General features: G+C 39.2%; 1 protein-coding gene across 1 annotated transcript in view; it reads left to right on the top strand.

Annotated features, from left to right (window-relative positions):
• Window positions 1-2,559: 2,559 nt before the first annotated feature.
• asic4a (acid-sensing (proton-gated) ion channel family member 4a) overlaps window positions 2,560-13,938 on the top strand; it is a 123,622-nt gene continuing 112,243 nt past the window's right edge. Inside the window, exon 1 of the mRNA XM_044132001.1 lies at window positions 2,560-3,319. Coding sequence (XP_043987936.1) covers window positions 2,744-3,319 — 576 coding nt within the window. The 5' untranslated portion in view covers window positions 2,560-2,743. The remainder of the gene's footprint in view (window positions 3,320-13,938) is intronic.

The following is a 13,938-nucleotide window of genomic DNA, read 5'->3' as shown; positions in this document are numbered from 1 at the left end:
AAAATTGGCTCTGACAAACTAATACGATGCCATCTACTCCTTTAGTGGTTTTCATGCACCAGATGTGTCTGCATGCTTTTTATTCACATGTGGTATTTAGCCGTGGCGTGGACTGTGAGCTTTCATTCCCTCTGTGAGACTGAAAATAACCCCAGCATCCTCAGGGAATGACAACATAAAACAGTACTGTTAGTGGACCACAGTGTCTGCCAGAGGCTGAGCCCAAACAGGGGGGCTTCACTTCTACAAAACTAAAACTAATATCCTGCATATCTGGTTCTCTCACACCGTAAAACACGAGCTTAACTAGAAACAAACATACAAAGCAAGTAAAGGAGCGAGAGGTGCAGGATTCCTGCACCGTTTATTTTTCAGAACCTATATGGGTGTTTTCACATCTGATAGTCCTATAGACTCTGTTTGAGAACCACAACTGCAGCATTTGGTATATTTTTTTCTGGTTTGGTTTTCTTTCACACCGAATTGTGTAAAAAAAAAAAAAAAAAAAAAAAAACCTGTTCCACCCCTCACCTGTGGGGGCGCTGCACCAAGAACCACTGAAGGAAACGACATGAAAACATGAGCGCAACTTCCTTCGTCACAAAACGTAAACAAAAACAGATTAGCCTCAAATTTCAGTGGTTGTAGGATTTCTCTTTTGTATTTAGTAAAAAAAAAAAAACCATAAACTTTTTGTCTTGCTAGCTTAGATTCTTGTGTTGTTTTAGGTGTTTTTAAGCAGAATGACCTGCACTGTGGTGAGCTTTTGGATTGATCTGGATAAGGGAGAGCAGAGCAATGAATGTAAATAAGTGTTAAAATGAGGTGAAGAGCTTACTGGTTGATGAGAGCTAAAACCCGCCAGGGAAGAGTGGAATCCAGTTGGTTTGTTGATGGTTAGAGATCCAGATGGAGGAGACCCAAGAGGCTTGGACCTGAAGACGTGGAGGTGATACTGGAGACTTGAGCTGGTGGAACGATGAGAGCATTAGAGAGCAGACAGGTTGGCTTGTTAGAGGAAGCTGGTGAGGAAGAGGAGCCAGTTGTGAACATGATCCAGAACCGTCATCTTGAACAAGGAAGTCCAGGAAAGAGGAGAAGCAACTAAGAGACACAAGTTACTTTGAAAGTTAATTCTTATTCAAACAGTAGCTGCATTTCCATTACAAATGTGTCCAAAACTTTGTTGATATTCTGTTAATGTTGATCAAACAAAATTTTGCAATTGAAGCATTTCCTTGAAGTAAGAATCGCAATTAAAATCACATGTGAATAAGTTTGTCCAGGTCGTTAAAAAAAAATCATTGTCCCGCCACTTCCTGTCGTCTTTATCATTTTTTTTCCACCAGTAGTAACATATGGTGAGAAAACAGTATTTCTATTGTAGTTTTGGAAAATAAACTAATTTTGATACAACTGAAAAATCACCCCATCCCAATACAAAAACTTCATTCATAAATCAATGAAAAGTCTTCTAGATGTTGAAACCACATCTAGAAGATGTGGGCACAACATCATATTATCAAATTGTCTATTTCAGTAGAAAACTCTTGGGAAATGTAATAATTAGAAATTTCCTTTCATCCTGTGATGTGTTTTGTACCTGCGATTGTTCCGGTTTCAACTAAAGTCACATTTCAGTCGCCCTCCCTGACTTGACTTGGCACGTGTGTTCGGAGCGGCTGAATTCACTTTTAAATATGCCTTTTCTCTGGAGGTCCCAGCCCCTTGTGATGTGACCCGCATGACTAATTCCTTTTAAAGAGGAATAACATGCATTATGGCTCTCCCTTTTCTTCTTTCTATTTGCATAATTTTGTTTGGCAACTTGGCAAGGAGCCATTAACGGCACAGAGACAGACACTGTAAAGGTTAGGGGCTGGATTCAAATCGATACTTTTATTTCAACATCTTCAGTTGCATCGGGCTCTGAATCGGTGATGCATTCCTTGATTCATATGCTTGAGATAAAGCAACATCTTCACACTGCCTTCTTTTGAAATCTCCTACAGACATTTCACTCAATCAACAGTCTTTTACTTTGTTTTTGTCTTGTGCTCAATCTCATTTGTGCTTGTTATTGCTTCAATTAGACCTTCTCTTGAGGTGACGTTACAACATGTAGTCCAGCTGTGTGGGAGAAAAACCAACTGCATTCGGGTCAAGAAGTGAAAGCTCAACCAAAACAAGTGGATTACGCAGCAGGGAGAGGTGGGGGGGGGCACAGGAGGATGACCGGGAGAAGTTGTGTCTAGCGCCAGTCAAGAGGAAATAATCACAATGTTACCTTCTCATGCAATATAAATCTCCCTATTCCTATTTTAGCCTGGCTTTAAAAATAAAAAGCTGTCTTTCCTCTTTACCTTTAAGGCAGCATGCAAAGGTATTTTTGTTTCCATTACTTGTTTTTGGCAGCTGTATTACTGCTGATAAGTAGGGCTGTGTGAGCTGATCAAGTAGTGAGACAAGCATTCAGAGCAGCAGCAGCAGCACAGCAGCAGCGCTGTAGTCACAAGGAGCCGTGGCAGCCGAAGCAGCAGCAGCAGCAGCAGCACTATCAGTCACAGCGCAGGCAGCAGCAGCGACAGCAGCAGCAACAAACTCTCTCCCGTCTTTCTCCCCCCCTCTTCTTTCTGGAGTTGTATCCCGCACCGAGGACAAAAGCCGGGGAAGTAGAAGGGAAGTGATCCAGGGCTGAAAGCTGCCATCAAGAAGAAACAAAAACGCAGACCTGGCTGCCCACATGCCTATCGAATTTGTTTGCAAAATCAAATTTGCAGAGGAGGATGAGAAGCAGAAAAGCAAGCAAGATGGGGATAAGGAGAGCCTGATCGAGGAGAGCTGTGCGCCGCCGGCCAAAGACTTGGCAGGGTTTGCTAACTCCTGCTCCCTCCATGGGATCAACCACATCTTCGTCTCTGGCCGCCTGGGGATCCGGCAGACGCTTTGGGCTCTTGCCTTCTTGACTTCTCTGGCGCTCTTTCTGTACCAAGCGGCCAAGTGTGCTATCTCCTACCTGGAGCACCCTCATGTGACGGCTCTGAACGAAGAGGCAACCCCGGAGATGGTCTTCCCTGCTGTGACCATCTGCAACATCAACCGGTTTCGCTTCTCAGCCCTCACCGACGCAGACATCTATCACCTGGCAAACTTGACGGGTCTGCCCCCCAAGAACAGGGATGGGCACAAACCCACTGATTTGATGTATCCTGCACCTGACATGCAGGACATCTTCAACAGGACGGGGCATCAGCTGGAGGAGATGCTGATGAGCTGCAATTTCAGTGGACAGAACTGCTCAGTTGAGGACTTCTCTGTGGTGAGTGCCAAACTTTTGGAAAGTTTTACTGAATTAAATCTTTGCTTAAAACTTTTGCAGTTTTCTCAAGTCAGAAATAAGAAGAAAGAAAAAAAACAAAGAGGGGGAAGAGTGAATCTCTTTTCCTTTATGTCCAAGCTTACAAGGATGGTTATGTGGTTCCCATGATGCAGATCTGCATGCAGAATTCATTGCTTTTTGCTGGATCATTGAGCTGCGTCTGTCGCTAAGTTCCAAGAAGCAACAGTGTTTCCCGTCAGACCAGATCCTCTCATGTCAGAGAACGAAGTCTGCTTCCTACAAATGGAAAACACAGAGCCGTCACAAGCATTTGTGCACTTTTTTTTATCTTCCTGCAAAGCAAACTGCACTTTAAAGCCACTGCTACGCCAGGCAGCTGAGAGCGCATGGCAACCAAACTGTTATCGAAATTAGCCGACTCTCTCTATCTCTCTTTTTCATGCCGTCTCTCTCTCTCTCTGCCTGATATCGTAGAGTGAGAGCGGCTGCCTCTCTATCCTGCTCTCCCAGCTCTTGTACCTTTCAGGAGGAGAAGGAGTAATGCTTCTTCAATGTTGTATTTCAATCCTGCTGCTGTTAGGATTAAATATTTAAAGACTGACATACATGATTTTTGCATTAGCTAGATTGACTAAAAGGAATGAAACAATTTCCATGCGAGGCAAAGTGTGTTTATATGCAAGTGTGTGTGTGGGGATTGAAGAGGGGGGATCAGGTGAAGGAAGGGCAGTTTGAGCCTGTTGTCTGTGGGATGTTTATTTAAGGCATTGTCCTTACAGGAGATGGATTTCCCCTCCATCTTCCCTGCAGAAATATTCAATTGATTTAGAGATGATAAACTGCAGGTGTCACAGTTTAATAGGGCATGTTGAACACTGGTGTGGTCACAAAAATTCAGCCTTATCCCTAAGATGATGCATAATAATGTGCTAGGTTGAACCAGCCAAAAAATAAATCTCCGTTTCGTTTTTATCCCTGCGACTCTGGGATATTTATGTCTTTGTTTTTGAAGCGGCCTCTCAGACTCGGGTGCAGAATTACCTGTGACATTAAAATGGATGCCCCTTGAAGAAATTTTCACAATTGCTCAATCAAGCAAAGAAAAATGTCAAGCTCCTCAGGGGAGCTGGAAAGTTTGATCAAATTCCATCTGAAGTAAGAAAAGACAGTAAAAGTGATATATATGTAACACGTTCCCCACTCCTGGTGGATTCACACATAAAAGGCATCCAGTAATCCTCCGTTCCAAGTCAACCTCCCTCGGACTTCATCACAGATTGAAATCCTGTAGAAAGTTTCCCACTAGACAATGTTTTGTCTCCTGTCAACTGTATGATATGCATTTTTTGCCGCTGGCAGTTCTATCCTTTTCAGGCTGCTTCACAGCTCATTCTCTCTGCATCCTGGTGGGGAAACGCAACTTGTGTTAAAAAGAGAGCATCTTCTTAAAAACAAAATTAAACAACTGTCTTGACAAATCTGTGACAAGACACGTGTACAACAAACTATGATAATAAAAAAAAAACACCCAGATTGATGGGCTCTGATTGGTGATTGAGTTTGCCTCTTTATGTTCTTACCTTATTTTTAGCACTTTGAGAGGCAATCCACTGGAAACTTTGATGCACAAATGCAAAGACTTCTTGCAATTTCTTCATTTTGTGTTGCTTCCAAAACTACAAATTTTACCAACCTTTTTCTGCTTGTGCACTAGTTCAGATTTGAAATCAGCAGTTCACACTAGGAGACTGGAAGTTGTTAAAACTCTGATCGGTGCACTCCCATTATTCATCTTTTATATTAAAAACCAATTAATGCCAGTGAGCCCCCTATTGATCACATGTACAAACACATAGACGAGTCTCGTACAATTTGGTCATTATTGCTGTTCTCCTGCGACCCTCCTTCAGGATCCGCTCCTGTTAATGTGCTTTTGTTCGATCGATCATACAGGGAGCGACAGATGTTTTATTTCAGTGAAAAGCTCTGTGAATCTTTGGCTCTCGGGAGAGAGAAGTGATGAAATAAATACAGCTTCTGTGTTTTCTGACATTCTAGACTTTGTAAACAGATCCTGACCTCTGGCATTGCATTGTGGGTTCCATTTGCCTTTCTTGAATCAAGAACGGATGAATTCGTATTTATATTACTCTATGTGGTCGTTAGTCAGAGATATTTCTGCACGTATTTCCAGTTTTTTAATCTCAAATTTCCACAGTAGTATTTTTTTCAGTCCAGCTTAAAGGATATACGTTTACTTTCAGTTTATAGTGAATATTTTTGCAGAGGTCAGTCTTTAAAAAGGTACCTGTAAAAAGTACAGACAGTAAAGAGCCAGATGTATAGATATGTGTATGTACCGGTATGTAAAAATATGGAAACGTTTCAGTAATATGTTCATGCAGATCTTCTTTGGCTCATTTTTAAATGAAAATATGACTATTTATTTATTTAGGTGTTGTTTTTACAATAATCAGGTTTTAAATCAGGTGTGTCAAACTCATTTTCATTTTGGGCCACGTCAAAAATCATTGATGTCCTCAAAGATCCAGTTGTGTGATAAAAAAACATGAAACTGCTAAAATGTTAATAAATAAATGTCTCTGCATCCGTTCTTTTCCCTTCAGGATTTCCAAATTGCTTTTAAGATTTTTTTCACAGATTGTTTTTTTTTTTGCTACTTCATAAACATTTGCGAGAAATTTTGCAATATTTTTCACTTATACATGAAATTAAAAGTGACCTTCGTTACTCATCATGTTGCTCATAGAATATAACTTGACATCAAATGAGGTGGAGAAAGCAGAGTAGCAGAAGACGTACCGCAGGTGGGAGTTGGCATCTCTTAAACTCAATGGTTTTAACCATTTTCAGCAAAACAAAGTTGCACATTTATGCATTATAAAAATGATGAATGGATGTAACTTTTTGAAAATGAAATATGAGGTAACATCTCAAAATACAGGTGTTTTTTTTTAATGATGTGTGTTTACCACACCTATCCAATCCTGGAAAATAAACTTTTCCACACTTTGCTTTCAGATCTCCATTGTTAATTTTAAATGAATAAAGAGTTGGAGATTTAAATTTGCAAATTTCTCCATTTTATGGATGGATAGAACTTTTCATTTTGGACCTAATCAAAAATCTGAATGTTCTTAAAGGGCCAGTTGTTCCAGAATGTATTGATAAAAACCCATTAAGCTGTTAAAATATCACTAAAGGGCTGTTTGTTCCAGCTTTCAGTAAGAGTTTTTAAAAATTAAATAATAATGACCATATTTTCACACTGGTCAGTCCACCCAGGATTTCTAGATTGTTTTTGTGGGTTTTTTCTGCAGTCAAAATCACAGATTTTGTGGTGTTAATTTAGAAATATTTGTGCTCATGTATGATGTTAAATGTGACTTTTTATCAATTGCTGTATCAATCACAGACTCTTGAATAAGGGTGAGGCAACAGCCAGTTAAACCAAATGTTTTTGGCCAATTTTGAGAAAAATTTGCAGTAAAATTCTGGAAAAATTTGGTGATCTGTCAATTTTGTGAGTTTTGCAGATTTGTGAAAAACTGGAGCGTCTTACTGATGTAATTTGGAGTCTACAGGGCCACATTAAAAGCCACGGCGGGCCAGATTAGGCCCCTGGGCATCGAGTTTGACACATGCGATAAAGTCCAAAATCTTTTTCCAAACTTTTCCAAAACTTCCATCAAACTCCATTAGTTTTACAGACTGTGTGGCGACCCTGTTTATTGCATTTGGTTAGTAAATGTTGTTTTAAATGTGTCTTAAAACGTCCATTTTTAATATTAGTTTACTCCAGAAAGCCCTTTCTTGACTCACGGTACAAAAACATAAATCACAAAGCAAAGCGAAGCCCTATGACCGTTCTAATTTATGGCAAGAAAATAAACTGTCATTTTACAGAGAAATTTGTTTTGCTCCTTTCGCCATCACAGACTGCCATGATTATTTGGCGTAGGTGAAAAGACCATTCCTTATAATTAAAGATAACATTATTGACTTGGATTAATCTCAGAAGATAAAGCTGATTCAACAAGCCATGAATAAATAGATTAATATTTTTTCCCAGGCTGACTCCCTGAATAATTGTTAATCTAGTGTTTAGAGCTGTTGCAGAAATGAGCAGCAAGCCCTTTGTGTTTTATTTTTTTAAGCAAAGCGATGAATTGGTTTGCTCTGACTCTCAGCTGTGTTTGCTGCTGCATTATCAGATTTTGCTCTCAGCAAGGACAGATCCCCACTGCATATATTCATGGAGATAGCTGAAACACCTATGGGGTGGCATTTGAGGTGATCTATAAAAACCTGTGTTAACGGGGACGGCACTGAAGTGCTCTTCGACTTCAATTTGTCATTTCACTGACTGAAGCCTCTGTTGTGTATTTTATAGATAATTGAACGTTCAATGGTAAAAGGCACAGACGATGTTTATCCTGTTTACCCTGTTTTTCTGTCCCTCACAGCAGAAAAGGACCTTAAACTACAAAAATTGAATTTTATAATATAGAGAATTGGCACAAAAGAAGGAATCTGAAGTGCGCTGCCCTTGTGTGGGTCATCAGAACAGAAAACTATGATTACAGAGTGAAAATAGGCTAAATGCTTTACACTTATAGAAAGGTTTTTTTTTCTTTTTTTACATCACAGAGTCACAAGTATAATCATACAGATATAATGGGCTGCAATGAGATCTTTACTGTATGATAACAGTGTGAAAATACAGCAATTATATAATTTTAGCTGCTTTTACTTAAAATTGAGAAATGATTAACTCTCATCTATTGTATTTTAGTAACATATTTATGACAAGTTTTGAGCAAAAATGCTGCATCTGTCATGTTGTTTCTTTGATTTTCCTTTTAAAGCCCTTTAAGACCTAATTTTCAAATCTCCGCCTGGAAAGTTTTCCTTATTTTAACAGTACGCAGTTCTTTAAATGTCCTGTGAGTAAATATTTTTGCCCATTTCTCCACAGCAACTGGAGCTTTCAATATCTAGCAAGTTATTTTTGAAATGTACTATCTATTAAAAGAGTGTTTCATCAGATTCAAACATGCTCCCTGCAACGGCGGGAGTGAAATTACCGTAACAACCCGAAATTGGCTGGAAAACATAACGTCTCCCCTTTTCAGAAACTGTTGCACAAAGTATTGCAGAGTTACTGTACCGCAAATCTGGCTTGTAGAAATGAGTCGTCGGCGACACATTTCGGCCGAGAGATGCCACAGAAAAAGTCATTGACCTAAATTTTGTCCTTCTATATAAAGCAGAAAGTAAATGCCGCCCCTCTCCAACCTGTTTCTGAACACTGCTCGCCAGCTAGTAGGAATAAGTTCACTACAAGTTTCCTTGATTAATACCAAACCAAATTTGAAGAGAAACATTTCCTACAATAAAAAAGTGTGGACTGCCATGGCATGGAGACTGAAAAGGTCCCTGCCATTACTTTTAAGAAGGAATTACAACTTTAAGACTACAGGCAGGAAAGTACAAGATACATGTCTTTAAGCCTCCAACTAGGCTGAACACCTAAGCTCAATTTCCCATTTATTATCAGCTTTTTATATCCGCCATGTTCCTCTATAAAGAGCTACAAACCAAGCTCAAAACATGCTAATAAATAAATCAGCTGCTTTATAATTTATTTTAATTAAAATTATGAAAAAATAAATAACATTTACTCAACAACAATAAACATTACTAACAATAATTATAATAATTAACATTACTGTAACCTATTAATCTGTAACCAGATTAATAGAAATGTTTTGTTACATTTGTGGCAATTGGAGTGTTTTGGTACTTATTTATTTAGCAAAATATTTTGTTTTTATTTTTCAGAATATTGTAATTACATAATCTTTTTACTCCAATTTATGATTTCCAAACAACCGTACACAAGCCTTTATCTATCAATCAAATAACATTTAAAATCACACTTATATTGATAGTTAACGAACCAAAACCACATGCAGAAACTAAAAACTGGCTGATTAAACACAATCCTGGGACACAGATTGTTTTAATTTCAGAAAATGAAGTCTATAAAATATTCCTGCTCTGCCGAAATGTACCTAACAATAGTTCTGATGAGAACGTTTATTCTCTGCCTCCAAGGACACTGAAAGCAAAGGTTCACACTCGATTTGATTCATTTAATTAATATTTCCACTAAAGATAGCTGATTTTATTCATGTATTTGAATAAGCCCTGCAAAGTAGTGATATTTATCAAAGCAGACAAGTGTGAATGGTGAGTAATTGAAAGTTAGCAGAAGGAGTTTAAAGTGGAGATGCCTCTAAATGTAACACTGGTAAAGTACAGCAAGTAGGAAATAGCTAACCTGTAATCAAACCAGCATGATATTTCAAAATAAAGAAATCTAGGCCACCTTAAGAGCTGCTGCCAACTAACGTAAAGATTTAGAAATCTCTCCTAGTGTTTTGTTTGACGTTGGCATGCTATGCAAAACCACCTTTTGATGGTTTCAAAGTGCTAAAATATTTATCCAAGCTTAAAAGTGGGATAAGGAAAGATAGGAATCGGTTCATGTGATAAATATACATAAATACACGTTTAAAGTAAGTCAACAGTGGGAAATAATAAACATCATGATGAGTCAATGTTTGTTGTTTCTTAGAACATAGATGAAAAAGCTGTTTAATTTCTCTGTTTAATTTCATGTTGTACTTTATGTTTTAAATAATTTGTTTACAAGAGTTGCGGCTCACAAGATGTTTCTGGTTTCTGTTGCAATAAATCAGAAATTTCAGCTACAATTTTCCGTTTTTGTCATCATCATTCAGTTATACGCTGAGAAAATATGTTATGCTGCGTTCACACCAAAAGTGTTCTGAGTGTCGGGCGCGATTAGTTTACATTCAAAGTCTATGTGGAGGCGCGTTTCACGCATCTAGCGCGCTGCGATTTGGAGCGTTTGACCCATCAAGAGCATCCAACTCATTTGACTAACAGGCCGGCAATGGAGAACAACGGCTAGAGCGATTCTGACACGTCTGATGTGCCCTTGATGTGCCTCCACTATGGATGCACAATATTATCTGCATGGTATTGATAGTTGCAAGTTAAAAGTGTTGCATCCTTTTCAGCCTCCTTTTTAGCATTTGCATTTGGGAGCAGGCTCCATTGACAGAGTGCAGTATTTTAATTCCACAAGCCATATAGTTTCAGTAAGTAGGTATAGGGAAAAAAACATCAGTATTGGTACCGTTTATCGACCAGATGAGTTGTAGTATATTGGCATATTGGATATCCAATCCAATATTGTGCCTCCACGAAGAATTTGAAAGTAAACCGGACGTGCGAAATGCTAGCTATAGAGCAAAACATGAAGCGTCTGCATTCAAATTGCACAGGAGTTGAAATGGAAGCACCGGATGTGTTTTTGGCGCACGTAAAACTTTTTATGTGGTTAAAGTCAAATTAAAAATATTCTAATTCAATGTTGATAACTCGATGTTACCAAACTTCCCCTATAGAAGAGTACATCTTCCTTACCACTCCGGTTTTCTGACGTATCTTTCTACCAAAGTAATGTGATTTAGCCACGATTCCCTCAGAGAAACAGCAATGGTCTCAGAAAACTACCTTGGTTCCTGTCAAAAAACACACCTAAACATTGACATTTTTAATGACAGAATATTAAAGCCATGAATGACATCATTTTTCATGTTTATAAGCTTAACATCCAGAATATCTGACATTGGAACCTATTTGGACCAATGTCAGATGCATCTCGCTGTGAGAATGACATCCACTTCCCTAGTGGGTTAAACGTCTACACACCACTTAGCAGCACACCCATGCATGCACCCGCCCACACCCACCCTCTCCAGCTACCAGCCTTTCCCCCTGGTGGGGAACACGGAGTGGAGGAGCGTGAAAGTGACTGGCTATCTTGACTTGCTTCGTCTCCAGCAGCCTGTCAATTAGCCATCCACAGTTGCTCCGCTGTGGAAGTCCCTGCAGCTTAACATGCTGACTGATATCTGATCCACACACGCCCAACCCTGGAGACTGGCACGGAGTATCATCACGCCCCTCACAACCCTTAAACAAACAAATTCATGCCACTTTTTACATGCCTTTCCCCCTTTTTCCAACCCAAAAAGATCCGGAGGAGACTCTCCAGCTCCTCTTCCTCCTTCGGTATATCAGTGGAAGATGAATTGCAGTACAGTGCAACTGGTCGGCTGCCCTCTCTGATATGCATCACCGCTGTTTAATCAGATGAAACCCACCTGTGACCAGAAACTAGATAACGGCAATATGCAAACAGTTTATGTTTGGAAGAGGTTTGCTTTTTCTCTCTCGCCGGCTGTCTGTGCCAAGAGCTTGATGAGGAGAATCTGCAGCTGGGGTAAGGCTTTTAACTCCACGATAAAGGCTTCCGATGCTGTGGTGCAGCTAAACCCCCCCTTCCCTAACCCCTGGGAGTCTTTTACTCACACAGACATTTGTCTCTCTCTGACAAGTCATACACCAAGCTGCCGGTACTGTTAATGCGGCTGCAAAGACACACACAAGCTTTCTACCTGCACGACACACACAATTGTGTGTGTCGTGCAGGTAGAAAGCTTCCCGGGACAAACACACAGGTCTCATCACAGATTGAGAGAGTCGGCTCGCAAGATTGATCATGACTCCTGACTGGGTGCCCCTCCCTCTCTGGAGGATCGATACATCCTTCAGTCAGATTGCTTCCCTGCCCTCCCTCCACCAAGCCTGGTGTGACTAATTATCTTGTGTCTGTGTTTTGGGCCCAGTCTCAGCTGCATTTGTTAATGCCGTGAGGGCAGGCAGACAATCTGATCTTTAGAACAAGATATCTGTTTATTTTAGCTTATATCCAGCTCATATCAATCAATATTCACTGTCTACCGTTTCCCCAAAAGACGCTGAAATTACGGAGGGAGATGAGATGAGTCACATCTCATCATGCTGAGGATGAGGAAGTGCTGATGCTAAGCAAATCAGGATTTAAAGATGTAAAAATAGAAATATTTTTGTTGTCTGGGTAGAACTGTGGATGTCTAAGCATCGAGTGATTAAATTTTTTTTCACAGCGGACAAATCTTTTATGCATTTAAGACAAACAGCATTTCTGTTTCCCACCACAAATTCTGCTAATTATTTTTGCTATTTAAAGCTATAGTTCTATTATTTAAGCCATTTACTTTGTGTCATTTATCTTAAATGTTTAAGGAGTCTGAGGTTAAATCAGTGTCAACTATTCTATCTTTATCTTCATGGCAGACAGTCAGAGAGGGGTGGTTTTAACTACCAATTTAAAAAAAATTACCCATCAGTTTTTTTATTATTTATTCCTTTTGACAATGATTCAAAACAAAACACAATGGGATTATTTTACACTCAGAAATGCTAGTAAAAACTGTTTTAAATTTATGAAACATTTAATGTTGCAAAAATTGGGAGGTAACCCATAATCTTCCTTATGGTTATGCGTTAACCATAACCATAAGGAGTTAGGTTATGGAACCTAACTCGGTTCCAAACCATATCCATTAGGTGGATATGGTTTGCTAGATTTTCTGTTGCAGATAGGAAATATGGAGAGAGGATAACAAAGTAAAAAAAAATCCTCAGTAACCTGAAAGTAGGCTCACTTAAAGTTAAAACCTCCCTAAATATTATTTTATAATATATATTTTTAGTTTTGTATTTTAAAAAATAATATTTCTAACTGTATTATTTTCACCAGATGTACCATTTGGAGTTGCATCCTGAATTTTGCTGCCTCAGTTCAATGACAATAAAGGCTTTCAATTTAATTTTAAATTAATTCAACGTCTCTACTCTATAAATTCGTGTCTTTTCACTAGATGTTTTTTATTTGGAAAAATAATAGTAAGGCCACGTTCACACTGCAGTGACCTAATTCCGATTTTCTTTTTTTTTTTTTTTTGGTCCTCTTCCAAATATATGCGACTCGTTTCAACGATCTGAAAATGTCCCGCATGCGCAGCAGAGGACGCAATAACGTCACACATAGCGTGCTCAGTGTTTTGCCCGTATTCATATTTTGCCAATCGCCGTAAAAAATAAAAGTAGCGCTCAATGTTTACGGAAGTAAACATGGATGCTAACGGTGGAGCATAGCTTACGATTTTGAAGTTGTCGTCCGACCAAAGCAGCACTTTAACAACTTAATCCTCCTTACAGTCAGCCACGGTTGTTGTTTTTCTTCCCGCTCGGGCGTATCAGAATGCAGGATAGTGACGTTTGTCGAGTATCAGTGAAGTTCTGGTCAGATGAACGCGACCTGGACGTTTGGTCACTTTTGAGTCGGATGTCCAAGTGGTGTGGGTCGCATTAGGGCAAAAAAAAAAAGCAAAAAAAGAAGTAAAAAATCGGAATTTAATCACTTTGGGCGTGAATGCAGCCTGACAGGCTGACTAAAGTCAAGACTTTTAGCAATACAATCTATTAATTTGTCTATCAGTAGCATTTTTTATAATGAATTTTTTCACACTGCTGTAATGATGACATTACAGACAGTAACTGTCATTATGAAACTCTCTGGCTAAGCCCAC

This window comes from Gambusia affinis, linkage group LG11, assembly GCF_019740435.1.
Source record: "Gambusia affinis linkage group LG11, SWU_Gaff_1.0, whole genome shotgun sequence".
Lineage (NCBI taxonomy): Eukaryota > Metazoa > Chordata > Actinopteri > Cyprinodontiformes > Poeciliidae > Gambusia > Gambusia affinis.
Note: the sequence above shows the minus strand (reverse complement) of the source record. Positions and strands in the feature narration are given on the sequence as shown.